At 43.5% G+C, this 23,477-nt stretch overlaps 2 protein-coding genes across 4 annotated transcripts; one reads left to right on the top strand and one right to left on the bottom strand.

Annotated features, from left to right (window-relative positions):
• Positions 1-9,615: 9,615 nt before the first annotated feature.
• On the top strand, positions 9,616-17,411 carry LOC109735838 (C2 and GRAM domain-containing protein At1g03370). 2 transcript variants are annotated; one of them, XM_020295043.4, is made up of 9 exons: positions 9,616-10,664; positions 11,534-12,805; positions 13,127-13,309; positions 13,684-13,967; positions 14,334-14,450; positions 15,022-15,284; positions 15,436-15,604; positions 15,718-15,990; positions 16,656-17,411. In XM_020295043.4, the coding sequence occupies exons 1-9, from the start codon at positions 10,316-10,318 to the stop codon at positions 16,848-16,850; spliced, it is 3,105 nt and encodes a 1,034-aa protein (XP_020150632.1). In that variant the 5' UTR covers positions 9,616-10,315; the 3' UTR covers positions 16,851-17,411. The 2 variants fall into 2 exon arrangements, with proteins under 2 accessions (XP_020150632.1, XP_020150633.1); XM_020295044.4 differs by having other exon boundaries at positions 15,718-15,964.
• Positions 17,412-17,618: 207 nt separating this feature from the next.
• LOC109735840 (zinc finger protein CONSTANS-LIKE 9) lies at positions 17,619-22,943 on the bottom strand. Of its 2 annotated transcripts, none has more exons than XM_020295045.4 (5): positions 22,675-22,943; positions 20,411-21,092; positions 19,235-19,429; positions 18,547-18,836; positions 17,619-18,335 (listed from the first exon to the last, which is right to left on the bottom strand). In XM_020295045.4, the coding sequence occupies exons 2-5, from the start codon at positions 20,987-20,989 to the stop codon at positions 18,209-18,211; spliced, it is 1,191 nt and encodes a 396-aa protein (XP_020150634.1). In that variant the 5' UTR covers positions 20,990-21,092; positions 22,675-22,943; the 3' UTR covers positions 17,619-18,208. The 2 variants fall into 2 exon arrangements, with proteins under 2 accessions (XP_020150634.1, XP_020150635.1); XM_020295046.4 differs by having other exon boundaries at positions 18,547-18,833; positions 22,675-22,930.
• Positions 22,944-23,477: the final 534 nt, after the last annotated feature.

The following is a 23,477-nucleotide window of genomic DNA, read 5'->3' on the forward strand; positions in this document are numbered from 1 at the left end:
GGGTATATCTACTTAATGAAACATAAGTCTGAAACATTTGAAAAGTTCAAAGAATTTCAGAGTGAAAGTTGAAAATCATCGTAACAAGAAAATAAAGTTTCTACGATCAGATCGTGGAGGAGAATATTTGAGTTACGAGTTTGGCCTACATTTGAAACAATGCGGAATACTTTCGCAACTCACGCTACCCGGAACACCACAGCGTAATGGTGTGTCCGAACGTCGTAATCGTACTTTATTAGACATGGTGCGATATATGATGTCTCTTACCGATCTACCACTATCGTTTTGGGGTTATGCATTAGAGACAGCTGCATTCACGTTAAATAGGGCACCATCAAAATCCGTTAAGACGACGCCTTATGAACTGTGGTTTAGCAAGAAACCAAAGTTGTCGTTTCTTAAAGTTTGGGGTTGCGATGCTTATGTGAAAAAGTTTCATCCTGATAAGCTCAAACCCAAATCGGAGAAATGTGTCTTCATAGGATACCCAAAGGAGACAATTGGGTACACCTTCTATCACAGATCCGAAGGCAAGACATTCGTTGCTTAGTATGGATCCTTTCCAGAGAAGGAGTTTCTCTCGAAAGAAGTGAGTGGGAGGAAAGTAGAACTTGATGAGGTAACTATACCTGCTCCCTTATTGGAAAGTAGTTCATCACAGAAATCTGTTCTTGTGACTCCTACATCAATTAGTGAGGAAGTTAATGATGATGATCATGTAACTTCAGATCAAGTTACTACCAAACCTCGTAGGTAAACCAGAGTGAGTTCCACACCAGAGTGGTACAGTAATCCAGTTCTGGAGGTCATGTTATTTGACCATGACGAACCTACGTACTATGAAGAAGCAATGGTGAGCCCAGATTCCGCAAAATGGCTAGAGGCCATGAAATCTGAGATGAGATCCATGTATGAGAACAAAGTATGGATTTTGATTGACTTGCCCAATGATCGGCGAGCCATTGAGATTAAATGGATCTTCAAGAGGAAGACGGACGCTGATAGTAGTGTTACTATCTACAAAGCTAGAATTGTCGGAAAAAGGTTTTTGACAAAGTTCAAGGTGTTGACTACGATGAGAGTTTCTCACTCGTATCTATGCTTAAGTCTGTCTGAATCATGTTAGCAATTGCCGCATTTTATGAAATCTGGCAAATGGATAAACAAAACTACATTCCTTAATGGATTTATTAAAGAAGAGTTGTATATGATGCAACCAGGAGGTTTTGTCAATCCTAAAAGTGCTAACAAAATATGCAAGCTCCAGCGATCCATCTATGGACTGGTGCAAGCATCTCGGAGTTGGAATATACACTTTGATAAGTTGATCAAAGGATATAGTTTTATACAGACTTGCGGTGAAGCCTGTATTTACAAGAAAGTGAGTGGGAGCACTACAGCATTTCTGATAAGTATATGTGAATGACATATTGTTGATCGGAAATAATGTAGAATTATTCTGCAAAGCATAAAGGAGTGTTTGAAAGGAGTTTTTCAAAGAAAGACCTCGGTGAAGCTGCTTACATATTGAGCATCAAGATCTATAGAGATAGATGAAGACGCTTGATGAGTTTTTCAATGAGTACATACCTTAACAAGATTTTGAAATAGTTCAAAATAGAGCAGTCAAAGAAAGAGTTCTTGCCTGTGTTACAAGGTGTGAAATTGAGTAAAGACTCAAAGCCCGACCACGGCAAAAGATAGAAAGAGAATGAAAGTCATTCCCTATGCCTTGGCCATAGGTTCTATAAAGTATGCCATGCTGTCTACCAGATCTATTGTATACCCTACACTGATTTTGGCAAGGCAGTACAATAGTGATCTAGGAGTAGATCACTGGACAGCGGTCAAAATTATCCTTAGTGGAATAAGGATATGTTTCTCGATTATGGAAGTGACAAAAGGTTCGTCGTAAAGGGTTACGTCGATGCAAGTTTTGACACTAATCTAGATGACTCTAAATCTCGGTCTAGATACATATTGGAAGTGGGAGCAATTAGCTAAGAGTAGCTCCGTGCAGAGCATTGTAAAACATAGAAATTTGCAAAATACTTACGGATCTGAATGTGACAGACCCGTTGACTAAAATTATCTCACAATCAAAACATGATCACACCTTAGTACTCTTTGGGTGTTAATCACATAGCGATGTGAACTAGATTATTGACTCTAGTAAACCCTTTGAGTGTTGGTCACATAGAGATGTGAACTATGGGTGTTAATCACATGATGATGTGAATTATTGATGTTAAATCACATGGTGATGTGAACTAGATTATTGACTCTAGTGCAAGTGGGAGACTGAAGGAAATATGCCCTAGAGGCAATAATAAAGTATTATTTATTTCCTTGTATCATGATAAATGTTTATTATTCATGCTAGAATTGTATTAACCGGAAACATAATACATGTGTGAATATATAGACAAACAGAGTGTCACTAGTATGCCTCTACTTGACTAGCTCGTTAATCAAAGATGGTTATGTTTCCTAGCCATAGACATAAGTTATCATTTGATTAACAAGATCACCTCATTAGGAGAATGACGTGATTGACTTGACCCATTCCGTTAGCTTAGCACTCGATCGTTTAGTATGTTGCTATTGCTTTCTTCATGACTTATACATGTTCCTATGACTATGAGATTATGCAACTCCCGTTTACCGGAGGAACACTTTGTGTGCTACCAAACGTCACAACGTAAATGGGTGATTATAAAGGTGCTCTACAGGTGTCTCCAAAGGTACTTGTTGGGTTGGCGTATTTCGAGATTAGGATTTGTCACTCCAATTGTCGGAGAGGTATCTCTGGGCCCACTCAGTAATGCACATCACTATAAGCCTTGCAAGCATTGTGACTAATGAGTTAGTTGCGGGATGATGTGTTACGGAACGAGTAAAGAGACTTGTCGGTAACGAGATTGAACTAGGTATCGAGATACCGACGATCAAATCTCGGGCAAGTAACATACCGGTGACAAAGGTAACAACGTATGTTGTTATGCGGTCTGACCGATAAAGATCTTCGTAGAATATGTGGGAGCCAATATGGGCATCCAGGTCCCGCTATTGGTTATTGACCGGAGACGTGTCTCGGTCATGTCTACATAGTTCTCGAACCCGAAGGGTCCGCACGCTTAACGTTACGATGACAGTTTTATTGAGTTTTTGATGTACCGAAGGAGTTCAGAGTCCCGGATGAGATCGGGGACATGACGAGGAGTCTCGAAATGGCCGAGACGTAAAGATCGATATATTGGACGACTATATTCGGACTTCGGAAAGGTTCTGAGTGATTCGGGTATTTTTCGGAGTACCGGAGAGTTACGGGAATTCGTATTGGGCCTTAATGGGCCATACGGGAAAGGAGAGAAAGGCCTCAAAAGGTGGCCGCACCCCTCCCCATGGTCTGGTCCGAATTGGACTAGGGAAGGGGGGCGCACCCTTCCTTCTTTCTCCTTCCCCCTTCCCTTCTCCTACTCCCACAAGGAAAGGAGGAGTCCTACTCCCGGTGGGAGTAGGACTCCCCCCTTTGGCGCGCCTCTTCCCTTGGCCGGCTGCCTCCCCCTTGCTCCTTTATATACGGGGGCAGGGGGCACCCCAGAGACACAACAATTGATCCTTGAGATCTCTTAGCCGTGTGCGGTGCCCCCCTCCACCATATTACACCTCGATAATACCGTTGCGGAGCTTAGGCGAAGCCCTGCGTCGGTGGAACATCATCATCGTCACTACGCCGTCGTGCTGACGAAACTCTCCCTCAACACTCGGCTGGATCGGAGTTCGAGGGACGTCATCGAGCTGAACGTGTGTAGAACTCGGAGGTGCCGTACGTTCGGTACTTGATCGGTCGGATCGTGAAGACGTACGACTACATCAACCGCGTTGTGATAACGCTTCCGCTGTCGGTCTACGAGGGTACGTGGACAACACTCTCCCCTCTCGTTGCTATGCATCACCATGATCTTGCGTGTGCGTAGGAATTTTTTTGAAATTACTACGTTCCCCAACAGGCGCAAATCGGGCGAGCTCGAGGTCGAGCGCAGGAGGCACGACAAGGCGAGTTGGAGGCAGTGTTGGCCTCCTGGGGGTGCTAGGAACTCGAGGTGAAGCTCCGCGAGCTTGGGTGTATGTGGCCGCGACATCGAGCATGGCAGCGACGACAAGCTTCAACATCATCGGCAACATCGGCTAGAGCGAGCTATCGAAGGGGAAAGAGGAGAAAAATGTGTGGCTGCTCAGGGTGAGCCTGTAGAGGTGCTTAGTGAGCTTGGGGGAGGCTCGATGGCCATGGTGGCCGAAGGTGGAAGACGGAGTTGATCCCGAGGACGTAGGGGCTCGGAGCTCGAGCACGTGGTCGAAGACGAAGAAGAGGAGAACGGCGGAGCTGAGGGACAAGCTTTTAGGGTGCGGGGAGCTCGGTGGCCACATGAATGAGCTTGGTCATGGTAGTGGCGGCTCGGCAGTGAGATGCGGGGACAAGATCGAGTGAGGGGAAGGGGGAAAAGAAGCTAGGGTTTGCCAAAGGGTCGAGGGGGTTCTTATCCATCGCAGCGGGTCGCGGGATGGGCAACACGTGGACATCGGCGACATGGACGCAACATGCGCGTCCAGCAATCCCATGATGAACAGAGGAGGAAGACAACCGGCTTGGTGGGCTGGGCCGGCTCCTGTAGCGAATAGGCCTAAGTGCACATGGTTTCGTTCCTATTTTCCTTTTTCTTTTTTTCTGTCTTACAATTTAGCTGTTGTTTTCTATTTATTTCAGGGACCAAATGAAGTTTGTTATTTATGAAACTTCACACAAAATACAGGGCAATATTTTGGAGATGTCCACAGAGTTTGGGGGTCATTTGGAATGGTTTAAATATTTTTAGAAATTGAAAAGGTTAATTAAATTGCTGTCGGTCCACTGTTTTAATCCCTAGGGGCATTTTGAGAACTTTATTGGCGTTGCTTTACTTATCACAATTACTTAAGGAATATTTGCAACATGACCAACATTTTGTTTCTATGCTTGAAGAAGTAATTATTTGACTTGCGTTTCGAATTGAAATTTGACTTGAATTTAAAAGTTGGATTATCTGTTAGATACTTTTCTTAGGTTATAATTATGATGACTTGGCATGATCAATTAGCATAATTTGGGTTTATTAATCTGGGGATGTCACAGGTTGGTGCTCTCGGCTCGCCATGGGGCGGCTTGGTGAGGTTGCCGGTTTAGATGGTATGTGTTGATGCGAGGTCAAGGTACATCATCAAATTTATAGGTGTACGATAAGGATCGCCAGGTGTCTCTGGGTTAATCCATATATTTGTTTTGTCAGACTTTATTGAATAATTTAATAAAGATGAATGTATCCTATGCAGAGGCAAGGGGTTTCAACCTCTTTAAAAAAACTGATGATGAGTAGGTGTTTTGAGAAGCGTTATTTTTATCCTGGTCGGATCATGATTAGAGATTTCATGGGAAGAAAAACACAGTGGTTCTTCCTTTGAATAAATGTACTTTAAGCCAATCCTCTTCGTCTTCGAGCCAATTGAGTGTCGTTAGGACTTGTGTATCTTGTCATGAATCTAGATTAGTCAATTTTCCTTTTGAGAATCTAGATTAGTCAAACTAAGCTGTGGTCAAACAGAAGGTATCCATTTTGACATGGCACTGATCTCTTTTCTTGAAAGTGAAAGGAACTGAGCAAGGTTGGCGGCTTGAGTACATCGTTCAATATAATATTAGCTGTCAGCACAACAATCAAGTATTTTCACACTCATCATTTTCGTTAGGCATACGCGGCTTACTGTGCCGCCGATGAGCTCACATGTTCTACTACCTGTCATGGTGCCATGTTTTTTACCCGCAAAAAAAAAAAATCGTGTCATGTTTTTTTTACATGTTAGGGCTCCTTTGGTCAATTTCATAGTAGAATGTTTTGGATGTTTGGATACTTAGGAATGTTTCATACCTAGCTCGTTTGATCCGCGGGATTGGAATCCGTAGTGGCTATTCCTAAGTGTTGCTTTACACCCTATTTTGGAGGAAAGGGGTTGTTTGGATGAGAGCCCTCGTCTGCCCTGCCAATATATTGACGTTGACCGAGGCGTCACTGCTTGTTTGGTTGCAAGCCAAAATTTTAGCACACCAGTAGGCTTCAGCCATTCCTCTGTAACGTTTACGCCAAATCACGGGCGGAACAAGGGCGGCCAAATCAACCGCCAATTATTTGGCGCGCCCATGACGGTAATAATTTGGAAGGGCAAGGTGGGGCAGAAACCAAACAGCCCCAAAGTTTCATCTACCCAAAACTTTTTTTTTTAAGAATCATCGGGGGGGAGTTTCCCCACCTGAATATATTACTCAAAGTGGCCAGAATGCCAGAGTGGTGATCCAGTTTATAAGGGAAACCTGGTCGAAAACCTTAACAAATTGGCCCCGTTTATAAGGGAAACCGGGCCGAAAACCGTACAAGGCACGACCTAGCTGGCAGACATAAGACCATACCCATGAAAGACACAAGTAGATGTGGGGTGTCGTCGCGAGATCACAATACCAGGACTTTGCAAACAACCGAACGCATCGATGGGCATACCGGCCCCATGGCACAACTCAGGAGCATCCACAATCAACGAGTGTCATCCCAGACACGAACCTTGACTGGGGCTCCGCCACAGAAAAACGGAACGAATAGCAGTTTGAGAGGCATCTTGCGCCATCCTTGAGCAAAGATGAGTCGAGACAACACCAAGAGCACCAAGCTCGCCGCAACACAACGGTAATCATGAGAGGGTCTTAGCAACCATTACCAACCTGAGCCGCAGGAGAAGACCACCACCGTAGACGAAGAGCTTCAATCAACCGAGACCACCCATGATGCCTCAAGGCTATCGGTGCAGCCGAAAGGCAACGAGCGACCGAGTCCACACCCAGACGAAGAGTCACACGCAGCCGAGTCTACATCACAACAGCGGCACCGCCGGCGAAGCCGAAGGGCATCAAGGAGCCGAGTCTACACCCGGATCGCTTCTCCGAGCACACCAGCGCAAGCCGGCCGCGCCACCACCATCGTCCAACCCGCAGTGAGCAGCCACCACACAATCCACCAAGCTGATGCCTTCAGGAAGGAATGCGACGCGAAAAGCGCCGCCATCAGCCGTTCCGGACGAACCAGGAACATGGGTTTCCCCAGGAGCCTTGAAGGGGAAGTCACCATTACAGCGATGCCTCCAAGGAGGTAAGCGGCACCCGCGGGCGTCACCATCGCCGGCTCCGGCAGGAGCAGTGGCTTTCGCCCAAGTGAGCAGACCACCTCCGAGGAGCACCGGTAGACTGCGAATCGCTGCTCCCTGCACCACCACAGAGCAAGAGTCACTGCAGCCCGCCACCGCACGTGACTAAATCCGTCCCACCGCAGTCAACCACACCTCGCGGAGACCACCAGCGGCCAACCACCAGAACGAGGCGACAGATCCATCAATGGCCTTCCAGACGCACAGCCACAGGACGCAGCACAAGTCGCCGTGCCCTACCAAGCACCATGCCGACAGGAACGGAGGAGCGCTGCCCGAAGCCAAGAACCACCGTGGTTCCGAGCCGCGGCCAAGCAACAGAAACACTAGCGCGCCCCATGCATGCTAGCAAAGCCGCCGGAGACCATATCTGCATCACTCGCAGCTGGGCGCACTTCGGCCGCGCCCCTCGACGCCCTTGGCCGCAAGGCACCACCACCAACAGCAGCAGCACTGCTGCACCTCCACGCGCCGGAACCGGCCGCCGGTGCACCGGCCGAGCTCCACGCCGCCCCTGCACGCGCAGGCCCTGCATGGCCCAGATCAGGCCCGCAGCACCGCCGCGCGCGCTGCGCGCGCCCCGCGCCGTGCCCTGCACTGCTGCCACCCCACGCTGCACCGGAGAACCACGAATCAGGAGCCACCTCGCTAGAGCCCGCCGGAGCGCTGCCCGAGACCAGTCGCCACCGCCACGCAGATCCAGAGCAAGTTAACCACCGGGAGGGGCCTCCCCGCCGCGAGTGCACGAGGACCAGGTCCCACCGCCGCCGGCCGCCAGCGAGCTTTGCCCGGTGGCGTGCGCAGGCGGCGGTGAGGGGATGAGGAGGGAGGAAGGGGACCGGCGGCGGTGGATGTGGTTTTCGCCCGAGCCGCCCCTAGGAGGCGACGTGGGGGCTTTTTCGATCCAAAATCCTGTAGCCAAAATATTGCAGTTAAGAAACAGCTAGTTTTCGTTTTCTTGTGGCGTAAACACTATTTGATCAAACATAAAGTGGTTTTCTAATCCTATAGCATTCGAGCGAGAGGACGTGCCCCTCAAATCATATCATGTATTATCTTTCTTTTAATAGTCATGAAGAACAAAGATGCATATGTTGCGTGATATGATAGGTTTGAGAAAGCCGTTGGAAAAGCTAAGCCAACTTTTTTAGATGACAATGAAAGCTTTTATTGCCCGAACCACCGCATTGCGTCATAGATAAATCTAGCCATACTTATTGTAATATTCGTTACAAAATTATCTATCAAGATATGACCTCGACTAAAAAGGAAAGCCGAACACCGAGAAAAAACGATAGAGTTGGGAAGAGGAAGGAGAAAAGAATTGGTTGTAATTAGACAACCCTTGCGTTACAGCGAACGCATCAGCAATGGACTTGTTTGTACAATAATGCCGGGAGAGATTTATGTATGTACAGGCCTATGGTCGAGGAAGTCAAGGTTTTATTCTCATCCACGGAAGCCTATGGTTTAGATGTGTTCTACTAATGAGTCCATGTGTTTAGCTTAATGATGTAGCTCATGCTTTAGCTAAGAAAGGTAGCCGGAATGAGCCGTGCAAAAGATGGTTCAAGGTCCCTCACTTGTGTATTATGGATGCTTAACCATTTTTTTTGGACGGTTTCAAAAATAAGTTGCCAATCCCCAGCTTAAAAAAAGTCGTCACATAAATTTGTTGAGATTTTTTTATGAAATTTGTTGAGATTTCTAAGTTAGTTATACCATAACTAGTTTGAAAGCCTCAATAAATAAAAAAGACGGCTTATGAAAAAAGATGTGAAAGAGGCAGTTTATTTTTTAAGCCGCTAAAAAAAAAATTTAAGCCGCTAAAAGAACTTAGCAAATCTCGAATTTAGCCCAGCACCGTGGATAGGAGACAACAATTTTAACTCAGAAAAAAGAGATAATAATAATCATGCTTTTTTAGAAGAATATAATAATCATACTTGGTAAAGGGTACACTTCATGGGCTCCTTTTTGCATACTCCCTAGTCCGCGAATAAGTGTACATCTGACTTTTGTTTTAAGTCAAAGTTTTAAAATTTTGATCAATTTTATTGAAAATAGTAATAACATACGTGACATCAAATTGATATATTATCAAAGTACATTTCAAAACGAATATAGTCATACTAATTTGGTGCCATAAATGCTTTTACTTTTTCCTAAAAAGGTGGTTAAAGTATTAAAAGTTTGATTTAAGATAAAAGCTAGATGTACATTTATTCGCGGACGGAGGGAGATGAGCATGGTAAACGGGCGTGTGGGAGGGGGCAGAAAGAAGGGCGGCGGTGCGAGCACGACCTGAGCTGCGGCTGCGGGGGCTGCGGCAGTTTGAAAGTCAGCAGCAGCCTCAGCAGAGGGAAGGAGGGAGGCGACGCGGGCAGTGAAGTCACTCCTTTTCTCCAAAAATTCTCCCTCATTTTCCATCTCCTCTCCTCTCCTCTTCTCCTTCCCCAAATCAAAGTCTTCAATGCCCCAAACCCACCGCCCATTCCTCCCTCCCTCCCTCCCCCAAGAAACCCTCCTCCCGCCGCCGGAACCCCGCCCCGCTCTCCGCCAGACCCTGAGCCCTACTCGACTCGCCGTGCATCCTCTCCGTGCGGCGCTCATCGCTGTTCCTTTTCTCGAATCTTCTAGTATTTCCTGGTCTTTCGGGGGATCCCCTTCCTTTTTGTTGCTTCATTCTGGAAAGCGTCCCATCGTTTTCCCCGGATTCGCCGCGCCTCAATCTGGATTGTTTGATTCGTTTTGCTCGCTTGCTTGCTCGGAACTTTATGTGGTCTCAGCTCTCTCCCGCGTTTCCTCGACCCAGCAAGCCAACACCTTCTTCTGCTACTTCTCGCTGATTTGATGATTCGATCCCAACCGCCGCCATGATTTCCTTCTGAATTACTTCCCCAAGAACCTGGCTTCAGTCTGAAGAAAGAAAAAGTTAAAGAAGAGATCGAAGCTTCTTGGTTTGATTTGAACCACGCAGACCGCCCAAATCAATCTTGACAACAACACACACAAAAAAGAGAAGGAAATGAGGCTTGTGGTGCATGTGCTGGAGGCCCGCAACCTCCCGGCGGCGGAGGCGCAGGGGCTGTGCGACCCGTACGCCAAGCTGCAGCTGGGGAGGCAGCGGGGCAAGACCAAGGTGATCAGGAAGTCGGCCAGCCCCGTGTGGGACGAGGAGTTCGCCTTCCGGGTCGGGGACCTCAAGGAGGAGCTCCTCATACGCATCACCGACGAGGACAAGTACTTCTCCGACGACTTCCTGGGCCAGGTCAAGGTGCCCCTCTCCGCCGTGCTCGACGCCGACAACCGCTCCCTCGGGACGCGCTGGTACCCGCTGCAGCCCAAGAGCAAGAAGTCCAAGATCAGAGATTGCGGTAACCATCTTCCTTTCCATACATCATTTTTTTCCCCTATTCTTTTCTTAGTTAAATAATTGTTTCATGGTGATGATAGTGTGGTGTTTTTTTTTTTCTGAATTCGTGTAGTTGGACAGTGACCGACCCAGTGTTGTGATAGATGGGGTTGTGCTAGTTTAACCCTCCTTTTTGCATCCTCTTTTTGGCAATAGCTTCTGTCCGTAACCTTCCATACATGCATCATGTTGTTCATATTCTTTCCTTAGTTAATTGTGTAGTACTCATCTGAAGGCTCACAAGCAACAGGTCATGAGTTCAAATCTGGCAAATTATAGGGAAAACTCATACCGATGCCCCCCAGCCGCAGTTGCTATGAATCAATCTATAGTTGGTTCCTGAGGAGCAGGGTGCCACGCCGTTGGGCTATGAAACAATTAGCAGTTCCTTATCATTTCTAGGAATATATTACTTCCCAGATTATCCAAAACTTCTGACATAATCAATACAGTAGTGGATGTATGCCTGTCATAGGTTTACTGCCTTTTTTATACTTATACTTAGCTTCCAACCCACTATCAGCTGTTTATGTCCTGAATGATGTATTTAATGGCTTAATCTGTTATGAATCATAAAAGACTAGACCACGGGGACTCTTTTTCTATTAGCATCAATATTACCGCTCACTAGTTTGATGGACGTCTTGCCACTCATTCCCCATCGGTTAATCTCAACAAAAAATAATTGATTGGCTTTTTTGGCTTCAAACAAGCCGAACAAAAACGGTGCCTATCTGACCGACATGATTGTCCTGTTTTATTTTTTTGCATAGACTATGACATATTTTTCAGTGTGGACAACTATTTACATGCTGCTAACATCTTCTGTAGGAGAAATTCATCTTACCATATCTCTATCTCAAAGTTACCCTGAAGAGACAGCGACACTTGCACATTGGGCTTCAGACGACTTTGCATCAAGTTCAGACAAATCAAGTGAACTAAGGAAGGGATCTTCTTTGCCAAATATTCCTATAGAACTATCCACATCACCATCACGTAGTGATGAAGCAGAAATCACCAGAGAGGATAAATCAAATGCTGCTCCATCATTTGTCAACCGGCTACATCAAATATTTTCAGTAAAACCAAAAGACACAGAAGCTTCTGTTCCACCTCTCTTCAAGCATGACCGTGGTTTGGACACTCTTGAAGAAACGCCATTAACAAGCTCACAACATTCTAATGAGCAGGATCTTGAAACTAGTGCAAATATGTCCTTTGATGAACTACTAAAATCCTTTGCATCTAAGCATGAAGGGAATGATATGCCTGGAAATTTGTCAGGTGGAGTTCTTATTGATCAGGTTTATGCCGTTGCACCCAGTGACTTGAATACACTTCTTTTCTCACCAACTTCAGACTTTCTGCAATCACTAGCAAAGATGCAAGGGACTACTGGTCTGGATATTCAACAATGGAGACTTGAAAATGACGGTGAGATCTTGAAGAGGGTTGTAACCTACACAAAAGCTGCTACTAAACTAGTTAAGGCCGTGAAAGCAACAGAAGACGTGGCATATCTGAAGGCAGATGGAGATATGTATGCAGTTTTAGCAGATGTCAGTACTCCTGAAGTCCCTTTTGGCAATAATTTTAGGGTGGAGATTTTAACCTGTATAATGCCAGGGCCTGAACTAAGAGATGATGAAATATCTTCACGGCTTGTAATCTCTTGGCGCTTAAATTTCATGCAAAGTACCATGATGAAGGGCATGATAGAAAATGGTGCAAAACAAGGACTGAAGGACAACTTCAATCAGTTCTCTGAACTTCTGGCTCAAAATGTCAGACCAGTTGATGCAAAAGATACAACAACAAATAATGAAAGCTTGTCTTCAGTGCAACCGGAAACAGAATCTGATTGGAAACTAGCATTCCGAATCTTTGGAAATTTTACTGTGTTATCCTCAGTCATTGCGTTTATTTATGTTTTTGCACACATCATCCTTGCAAGTCCTAGTATAATTCAAGGTCTCGAGTTCCCTGGCCTGGACTTGCCAGATTCTGTTGGTGAAGTTGTGGTTTGTGGAGTTCTTGTTCTGCAAGGACAACGTGTCCTTAATATGATTGCACGGTTTGTCCAGGCAAGGAGGCAAAGAGGTAGCTCATATCTCCTTTCTGGTTTTACTCCCGTTCTTTTTCCTAGTAGGAACAGAAGCATTATGCATGAACTCATGTGTTATTTAACAGAATCACTGTGAATAATTTCACAGTGACAAGATAAAAATGCTTCTTTACGAATATTCTGATGCAAAAAAGGGTTACTGTTACTTTTTATTTTTTTTCAACAGAATCTTCAGTTATTATTCTGGACATATACTCTTCTTTTTTCAAAGAGGGAATGCCCCCGGTCTGGACATATACTCTCATAATCTGCACGTATCAGCAAACTTTGCTTACATGGTCTTTTGGAATGTGTAGGCGGTGATCATGGTGTCAAAGCAAAAGGCGATGGCTGGTTGCTGACTGTTGCTTTGATAGATGGGACCAACTTATCAGCAACAAAGTCATCTGGTTACTCTGATCCATATGTTGTATTTACTTGCAATGGACAGACAAAGACAAGCTCGATTAAGTTTCACACTCTTGAGCCTCAGTGGAATGGTAAAGCTATAATTTAATTTGTTTGCAATATTTACTAGCCATCTCATAACTCGTTAGAAATGCATTTAAATCCAGCTTATAATTTATTTTGTTTGCAATATTCACTAGCTACTCCCTCTGTTCCAAAATAAGTGTCACGGCACTTATTTTGGAACGGAGGGAGTATTCATAACTCACTAGAACACATTTGAAGCCATCTTTATTTGACCTATTTACATTTGCTAGCATTTTGCTTTAATTCACATAGTGCTAAACTGTAGAACTCCCAGTAACCAAAATGTATGAACGGGCTCAAAGGAGCTTCTATTTATTTGCAAGTATTTTTAGGTCTTTCAAGTGGCAATGTTTCATTATAACCTTTTCAAATTTTGCAGAAATTTTTGAATTTGATGCCATGGAAGACCCACCCTCAGTGATGGAAATAAATGTATATGATTTTGATGGACCCTTTGATGAAGTTGCCTCCCTTGGTCACGTTGAAGTAAATTTCTTGAAATATAGTATACCTGAGCTTGCCGACATTTGGATTCCTCTCAAGGGAAAGCTGGCTCAAGCATGTCAATCAAAATTACATTTGAGAATTTTCTTGAACAACTCAAGGGGTACAGAAGTTGTGAAGGATTACCTGGACAGGATGGAGAAAGAGGTTGGCAGAAAGGTAGGTCTCTATTCCCTATCATCAAGTGGTAAAACCAAATCATACTCTTAGGACCATATGCGCCTATCACTCAAATACTACAATTGTGTGCATTCATAGAATTTATAAATGTAGAGCATATTAGAAACTTGGAAAATGTTCACTTGCTAAAAGTTCTACAAGAATATAATCACATTTGCACTGTTACCAAGAAGACCAAAGTCTGCATGCTTATTTGTCATTAAGTATGTTTCTTTTATCACATGCAACACCTGTCTACAATTTTAGTGAGAAATTTTGAAATGCACAAGTGTGCAGAACAAATAAAGGTGTATACGGTACATATAATCAGTCCATGACTTGATTGATGCCAATCTCATTATGCAGATTGCTATGCGGTCACCTCACACGAACCTAGAGTTCCAGAAGATCTTTTCTTTGCCACCAGAAGAATTCCTTATCAATGATTTTACCTGCCATTTAAAGCGCAAGATGCTCACACAGGTAAATTTATTTGCTTCTGCTGTGTTTCTGTTCTACGGCAAGCAAACCCTCATTCATTTTGTAATACAGCACCATGTGCTGAGAAAGTGGATTCAGTATCCTCAAATTAAAGAGTCAGCTGGGATCCTGAGTCAGCTATAGGCACAACTGTCATTCCAGATTACAAAAGTATGCAAATCTACAATGGTGGTCACGATTTTCAGCCAGTATGATGTAGTACAAAGATTCCATTCAAACTTATTCAGTTTCTGAACCCAGTTAAAACAATATAATTATTCATCTTTCTGCCTTGTTTCGATTTTCCTGCTCTACTATAAAAAGGTACTCCCTCCGTCCCATAATGTAAGATGTTTTCTGACACTACATTAGTGTCAAAAAACGTCTTGCATTATGGGACGGAGGGAGTATCAAATATTGTCTGTTAACCACTTAACCATACTTATGATTACCAGTAATCAGTGTCATATTTCACATGGTCATGCTATTGTTAATCTGAATTAACACCTTAATTAGACATAAACATCTGTTTCGTATGACTGCTCGGCTGCTTAGTCTTATGGCTGTCTTACAGGGTCGCTTGTTTTTATCCCCAAGAATTATTGGGTTCTACACCAATCTTTTTGGCCACAAAACAAAATTCTTCTTTCTTTGGGAAGATATTGAAGAGATTCAATTGCTCCCTGCAACTCTATCTTCGATGGGAAGCCCATCTCTGCTGATTACTCTTCGCAAGGGCAGAGGAATGGATGCAAGGCATGGAGCAAAGCAACTGGACGATGAAGGGAGACTCAAGTTTCATCTCCAATCCTTTGTGTCATTCAACGCAGCACATAAGTAAGTTAGTTTTCGTGGATGATAGACATTAACTCGTCATATGTGGCTGGCCATCACAATAAACTACTGAAGGGACACCAATTTATTGTCCGGTTTAATTTTCTCTCTTCATGAGCATATTCTTCAAAAATGTGAATTGCGTACTTTGCAGAACAATAATGGCACTGTGGAAGGCGAGGTCTTTGACCCCTGAAGAAAAAATTCAGCTGGTAGAAGAGGAATCAGAAACGAAAGACCTCCAAAATGAGGAAGGTGGATCTTTCTTAGGCATAGAGGATGTCAAAATGTCGGAAGTATTTTCATCTACAATACCTTTTGATGTAAGATTTCCTTATCTCATTCTGACAATGATGTACAATCCACTATGTGATGTACAACAAGTGAAACAGTTAGTACAATTTTAGATTGAAAGCAACTACTATGTTTCATCCAGGTGCCAGTACTCATGGGCATATTTGAGGGTGGTCCTGTGGAGCGTCGAATTATGGAGAAAGTTGGCTGTATGGACTACTCTGTCACAGCATGGGAACCAGTCAGGGCTGATGTGCACCAGAGACAAGTCCACTGCAGGCTTGACAAGAAAGTGGCACGACGTGACGGGGAAGTAATGAGCACCCAACAGAAGTCCCCATTGCCTGATAAGAATGGATGGCTCGTTGAAGAAGTGATGACACTTGAAGGTATCCCACTCGGCGAGTTTTTCAATGTAAGAAATGTCTTTCTGGCATTATAATTGTGCATGATATTATATCGTGTATTAGCTATATATTTCAATTGTGCATGATATTAGCTATATATTTTTATTAAACATCTTAGTATTAGCTCGGCGAGTTTTTTATTTTTATTAAACATCTTAGTATTAGCTATATATTTCAATTGTGCATGATATTATATCGTGTTAATCTTGTCGTATTCTTGCCTGCTCTGCTTATGTTGCTTTCTTGGTCACACCTTCCTCTTGATGGTTGTCATGACATCTTTGTAGCCAAACAATTGACCTTTTGTTAACTTGATAATCTTGAATTTGTATGTCCTCTTTTTCTGTTCTATGTATTTCCTCATTTTGGTTAACCGAACACTGCACATATATCTTGGTTGCTTTGTTCGTGACTCTCAATAAGATTATCTTTTTGAATTGAAAACCTTTCAATAAGATTTCTGTGGTCATTGTGGTGAAGTGGCCATTCTGAATTTAGAAAGTTGTGGGTACACATTATACAAAACAATCACATTGTTTACACATGTATGCATTACACCTAAGCATGAGAAAAATAGTCTCTCTTTAGTTCATTAGTTTTGTCAAAGGCAACAACTACCGTCTATTTTCTTGTCATTTTGTCACAACTGAGATTTCTACTTTAATTTCCACAGCTCCATATTCGATACCAGTTGGAGCAGACCTCGTCCAAGCAGAAGTCATGCAGTGTCCAAGTATTTATCGGCATGGCATGGTTAAAGAGCTGCAAAAATCGAAAGAAGATCACGCAAGAGGTGGCATCCAAGTTGTCTTCTCGCCTCAAGAAGATATTCAGCCAACTTGAGAAGGAACTTATACCAGCTAACTAGTAGCCATTTTTCGCATCCTACTTTCGCTTCTGCACATTCAGCCAACTTGAGAAGGAACTCGTACCAGCTAACTAGGAGCCATTTTTCGCATCCTACTTTTGCTGGTGCACATACATATATGTATCACCAGAAAGCCTCTTCTGGTGATGCATTGACCAGTTTTGAGTTTCGGCGAGGATTGTACATAGTGAGGATGATTCCACGCAGGGACGGTTGGAGAACTACAAGAAGGGCGAAGAATGTAGTTTGATTAGTATTCAGATATAGCCTTCATGTTAGATCACAAGCACCGGCAAGTGTCCATGGAGTTGTAAACTCCCTATAGATAAATCACCATTCTTTTCAACACTTGTACTCGAAAGGAAAATTGATGGGGTAAACAAAATTGAAGGGGTAGAACCTTTATACCTGGAGTTCTGGGAAACCAGCTTCATAGTTAAGCCAAATCGCTAGGTCTCTTCGGCCATGTGTGCTGTTATGAACTATGAAGCCTGATATCAGGCGTGTACATACACATTTTCTTGAGATTTTCAATACATCGGAACACAATAGTGAGAATCATGCATCTTCTTTTTACTGATAGGATGATACATCAGTAACAACCATGCCTGATACAATTAAATTTCTACTCCTTCAGCACCTTGGCTCGGTGAAATTCTGTGTGATGATAAATGTGACATTTTTCAGAGCAACTAGAGGTCAATCAGATGATCAAAAATGACATATCTGAGCATATATATATGCTCAAGTACAAATAGTAGCATCGAGTAGGTCTGAAGGTTTCCTTATTTGGGCAGGGTGAGCACACAAAATTGGCGGCAAGTTTACATGGGCTCCATAACCACCACCAGCTTGAAACAACAAACTTTACAACCACCACCGGCTTATTTCCGACCTGGTATTTACACATGCATAATTGCACAAAACTCCGGATTGCAGCAGAATTCACATAAAAATATAACGCAGCAGGATACTTCACAACTACAGCTTTCGCCTAAGAGAACACAATCTGGAAGCATACCGCCATAAACACCACAACAAGGGTAGGTGGATGCCAGAGTCAGTAGAAGGGAGAAATACGCAGAAAGTCCATCTAGTTGCGTTGTCTTCGTTCACCAAAACTGCTCTGAAAGCAATAGAAGACGCGAGATCCATCCGCTGTACAGAAGGAACGGGAGAAACAGCGTCAAAAACTTGCACAACTTTCAAATCTTTTTTGCCTCGCTGGTTGCTTTCCATTCTTTTCTTTCCAGAGGTGGGTATGCCATGATTGCTTCAGCGTCTGATTTATCGATTTATCCCAGCTGCAATAGGCACTGGTTTAAGATTGCTAATCTAAGCACAATGCTTTTCTGCATTCAGTAGCTCCTTGTGTCGAGCGGATCATAGTCATACGCTTCACCGGCCTTAACAAACCGTCCCTTGACTCTCTTTCTCACATCCGCCCTAGCCTTGCGAGATTCATACCTGATCTTGTGGTCAAACCTATAAAAAGGGCCACAACAGATGAAGAATAGTCAGCTAGCTATCAAGGAAAAATAGGAGATAGAGCTACATAGGCAGTAGCATGTCAGAAATATACAAGCTACAGAATATTTTTGTTGTATGATTAAAAGTTACCACATGGTTACAAGTAAACATGCAACACCTTCCAGAAATAAAAAGGCACAGGAAGTTTAATAATAAAGACACTTACTTTCTTCTTTTCTTCTTCTCCTTGTACCGTGTGATAGCACTGTCTCTAATTCCAGCAAATGACCCATCAGGGCCAGGAGGAAGCCAAGGAGGCTCGCCCATAAGGAGCATTGGTGATACACCACAGTCTTGGTATTCTTCAGGAATGCTCTCACCAGTAAAGCCAGAATAGGAAATAGCTTGCCTCACAGGAATACAAAGACTGGAATCATCTTCTTTTACTGCTGGATTTGACATCCCAGAGTCAGCAGATAACGCATTGCTAGCAGCCGGCTGCTTTGGCTTGGGCTGCTGAAACCAAGTAATCTTGAGGTCAGCCAAAAAAAGAGAAAGAAAAAGCATTGCAATATGACAAAGAAAAAGGTGACAGCTGATGCTTTTCCAACAATGATTGTAATTCAAAAGTGACAGCTCATGCTTTTCTCAACAATGATTGTAATTCAAAAGGGAAACCATAACAATCATTTACACATTAAGTTCTTAAACTGAATTCTTGCAAGGGAACATGAAATTGTACTCCTATATCTCAAGTATGTCTGCATCGGAGGAATACAAAATTAACATCAGAGCAAGGTGATTGTTCAAACAAAGAGAGAACTCCAGTTATGAGAACATCGCCACATGAATGTGAACACCTATAAAACATCTTTTCTAACTAAATAAATGGCTAGTGGAAATAAGCCACAAACCTCATCAGAATTCACAGCAGTCGCTTCTTTAGGTTCAAAGTAACTGTCAATGCCAGCATCATCAAAGAGTTCCTCAGTCTGAATATGAGAGTTACCAAATAGTTCTTCATAATTTTCGTAACTCAGATCAATATCATCCATAGAGAAATCTTCATATATGCTGTCCTTGCTGAACATATGTTTGTCTGGCGTATACTGCACAAGGAAACCATAAGCACACATTAGTGAAAAATTAATATCTGAAGAAGCACGGGGCAGGGTAAGAACTTAAGAGAAGCCTATAGATGTTGCATATGCCAGTCCACAGAGAGAAATATATGAGAGAATATCAAATGCAAATGAGGGAAGATCCTGTTAAGTCTTTTATCTGTACACATCTGCAAATTTTCCCAACTTAAGAACTCACTAAGTAGATGCTCACAGTCCGCTAACTTGCATGTAGACCATCTATTACTCATACTGAATGGCTACAACTTTACATGGTTACCTATTTACCCCATAGGTGGTAGTAGACCACCAATAGTTATAAATATGGCAAGTATCTCATTCCAATTAAGCACAGCATTAGTTGTGTGATACGCACAGCTTTCCTATCATCTGGCTTGTGTTAATATTCACTTACATATGCTAATTAGTAATTACTAACAAAAGTGCATCCTAATTTGTTCCCCAAAATAAAGTTTTTTGAAAAAATTGTTCTAAAAGAATCTCACCCTAATTTGTTTCTGAAAATGAATCTTACATATCACTCCACTGGTGGGATGCCATGTAACCTTGTCATGCCATCAGTAGCAAGTAGTGTTCATATTTCCAAAAATGTCCTGAATGACCCACAACATGGCAAGAATCAAGATTCATTTGTAACCCCACCAATGCTAGCATATTGTAGGCAGCGTCTTTTTTGGAAAAAAAATCCAGTAGGGGTATATATTTTTACTAAGTTGCAATAAATTTCATATAGTAAGTAACAAAAAATATTCAAGTGCAATATGCGTGCACAAAATGAAATAAAATCATGATATATAGTGCAAGTGAAGGACTTGCCAACTGTAGGAAGGAAAGCTGCTAGTATCTTAAAACGATGGCATAGCCACATAGTACCGTAGTAGTATATGCAACAGCATAAGTTTATTAATAGTTCTACATGCAGAAGGATGTGTGAGAATCTTATTGCACCTTAGCTGTCGTCGAATCCACAGATACAGCTGTCTGATTATTAGCAGGTGGAAGAAGGTTCAGAGCAGCTTCAGAAGATGATCCTATCACAGACTTTTGTTTGTCTTCTTCATCAAGTGTTGCGCAAGCCATATCTACCAAACTGTTGTCCCCTTGAGCGTTGTCTCCATTACTGACAGCACTGTCACTGATGCTCATCATGCTTATTACTTGCTCACAATTCAGCTCAGGAGCCACATTAGGAATATCCAAAATGAATGACCACATTCTTGAAAGCTCTGCAGATGATGGGCACCCTGAATAGCAGTTTATATTCTGTCTTTTGTGTCCAGCAGCAGAGGATCCAGCACTATGCCCATTCCAGTCACAATTTTGGCAAAGTGAGGTGTTCTCTTCTAGGCAGCGGACCATAGCAGGCTGTGAAGCACACCGATCACATAGAAGAGTTCTTGTATGGCGCCGAGAAAGAGCATTAGCTGAATGCACATTGCGATCGCATGACAAGCACAAAGAAGCTGCATCGGATCGGCAGTAAACCATGGACCTATGCTCCCCACAGTAATCGCAGAGAGCACCCATGATTTTTTTTATGGACAACGCTTTAAGCCAGCTCCAGGATCTTTTACTTGGCCAACAACCCCTTCTTCACGAGCTTTCAAGATCACCCAAATTTGCAAGAAACCTGTGTAGTAGTGACAATCAATCATTAAAAATGTGTGCTAGTAGAACTCATTAGTATGGAAAAGGATATAAAATCATAAACCAGCACAGAGGGATTTAATGGTGCATACATGAGACTAACATGATGCAATTACTATATACTGACCCAAGGAACCGCCCTTTCAATTCAAACAAAGAAAAGAGTTCAAAACATGCAGCAACAATCATGCTGTGCCACATAGACATCTTGCATCAAGGTAACAATAATATAAAACCATGGATAATATATATCTACTTCCTAATTGGGACATCTTGCCGCCATCTTCATTAAGAAGATTTTAGGTTTCGATGGGCACGTACACCCGTGGACTCCGCCTCGATTTGCCGACCAGCATAAAGAAGTAGGAGTCCCACTACAAAGTACAAACCACGAGTCTTGGGATCTTATGCTCTCGGTACTTTCTATAATTCACAATGGTAGCTTGCAAGTATATATTCCCCACTGGTCAATAGGTACTGCAACCATATCGTTGTTTACATTTGAATGAACTATATTCTGTCACAACTTTACCTAAGGACAATAAGCGGTTTGCAAGAAGCATCGTGAATGGGGGGAATAATATCAAACAGGAGTTACAAAAATGAAGGGAACAAAGACTTCACAATATTGATTTTATTGGGCTGGAACTACTAGGAAACATTAGGTGTTTATTTTTAATGCGAAAACTAAAAATGATCGATTTCTAGTACTATAAAATGGCATTAGATAGCCGAGAAAGAAAATGTAAATGGAAAAGAAAAAGTAAAGGAAACGAAAATAGACTATTCGTTCGTGCGAACAAAGTGGTACAAAAAGTTGTTTTATATAAAAGTTATATTGTTTTGAAAGTTAAAAAGATATTTTCAGTTCGTGCGCACCGAAGCACGCTTTAGCGGATAAAAGCTAAAATACATAGATTTTGACATCTCCTTTGCAAATAAATATATAATTTACTTTATTAAACTCTATTTAAATACCGAGCGTTCCTTTTTTGCCTATTTAATAAGGGAAGCCTATTAATAAAAAATCTATAATCGAAAACATGGTGACAATTAAATTAAGGAAAATTACGTTATTTTCTTTAAAAAATCCATCTGAAAAAAACGTGTATGCAGAAGGAATCATTTTACGCTTGCTGCTAAAAACGGAGGATGGCTCGAGGAAAACCGATTACTAATAATATATATAGAAGTGCAGAAATCGAAATTGAACTAGACGACAAGACTGCTGTAGAAGAGTCACGAGCCACAGTGACATAATCGAAGCTAAATCGACCGGAAGTCGCCGGCCCAATCGTGAAAACCCGAACCAAATCAATAGAAAAGCAAAACACCCCGGATCAAAGCAAGCCGCGTGATCAGCATAAGAAAACGGCGGCCGTGGAAATAAATTTAAAAAAAAAATCAAATCCAGCGACACCGCAGCTTCCCGAGCATAAAAAATGGATCCAAACCACAGGACGCTGTGGTAGGACCGACACAAATCATCAGATTCGCGCTACCGGAGTTCCCAAATCCAAGAGAAACATGAACAGGCTAAGAAAGAAGGTAGAGACGGCGCGCACCTTGAAGGAAGAAGCAACCAACACCGCAGCTCGTCAGATCCAGCCCGCGCCGGGAGACCCCAGGCGGTGGGGCGCGGCCAGAAGCTCGCTCCGGCGGCCCAAAGCCCGGTAGAAACTATTTTTTCTCAGGGAGAGGGAGAAAAAAAAAGAGGGGCTGGACGAAGAACAATTTTTCTGAGAGAGATAAGAGAGAGATGTACAGCAGAGGAGGAGAGGAGCACAACAAAAGAGAGGAAGAGAGGGTGTGGTGCGGTACAAGTAGTAGTGGTAAGAGGAGGAAGCGGTAGCGTGGGGGGGGGAGATGGGGTGGCGGGGCCCGCCCGCGCCGGACCGGGTGGGCCACGGGGAAAGCGAAAAGGGTATCTCCCCCCGGCCCGCGCTTTTGCGCTTTTCGGAGGGCACCCTCGTCATTCCCGCCCAGGATAGGCGCGCCACGTGTGCCCCCTGTCGCCCGGCCCCCGCCGGTGCGGTCCACGCCACGCCGCCGATCCACTCCCTCCCTCACCGACACGCGGGCCAGGACTCTACGACAGGTCTACCATGTCAGTGACGTCCCGTAGCCAGGAGCGGCGTGCGTGGAGGGTGGCTTGGCGGGTATTGTTCGGGCGAAAAGTTCCACTGCTGCGCCCGCCACTAGTAGACTCTCACGAATCACAGAATAAACTGCCCGTGAAACTATTTTACGCGGCTGACCTTTCTGTGTGACGCCCGATATGAAGGTGTCACATTACACTATGCAACGCCTCATAGATAGACGTTATACGCCTGTCCAGAGTCGCACCGGTGTGATCCGAAAATTACTA

The sequence above is a fragment of the Aegilops tauschii genome, chromosome 7 (genome assembly GCF_002575655.3).
Source record: "Aegilops tauschii subsp. strangulata cultivar AL8/78 chromosome 7, Aet v6.0, whole genome shotgun sequence".
NCBI lineage: Eukaryota > Viridiplantae > Streptophyta > Magnoliopsida > Poales > Poaceae > Aegilops > Aegilops tauschii.

What these genes read in the sequence shown, in the direction of transcription:
- LOC109735838 (XM_020295043.4), top strand. Translation starts at nt 10,316, where the DNA reads ATGAGGCTTGTGGTGCATGTGCTGGAGGCCCGCAACCTCCCGGCGGCG. An exon ending in GTCCAAGATCAGAGATTGCG is followed by an intron (nt 10,665 to 11,533) that starts GTAACCATCTTC and finishes CATCTTCTGTAG; the next exon opens with GAGAAATTCATCTTACCATA. An exon ending in AGAAAGAGGTTGGCAGAAAG is followed by an intron (nt 13,968 to 14,333) that starts GTAGGTCTCTAT and finishes CTCATTATGCAG; the next exon opens with ATTGCTATGCGGTCACCTCA.
- LOC109735840 (XM_020295045.4), bottom strand. Translation starts at nt 20,989, where the DNA reads ATGGGTGCTCTCTGCGATTACTGTGGGGAGCATAGGTCCATGGTTTAC. An exon ending in TGGATTCGACGACAGCTAAG is followed by an intron (nt 19,430 to 20,410) that starts GTGCAATAAGAT and finishes TTCCTTGTGCAG; the next exon opens with TATACGCCAGACAAACATAT. An exon ending in CTGCTGTGAATTCTGATGAG is followed by an intron (nt 18,837 to 19,234) that starts GTTTGTGGCTTA and finishes ACTTGGTTTCAG; the next exon opens with CAGCCCAAGCCAAAGCAGCC.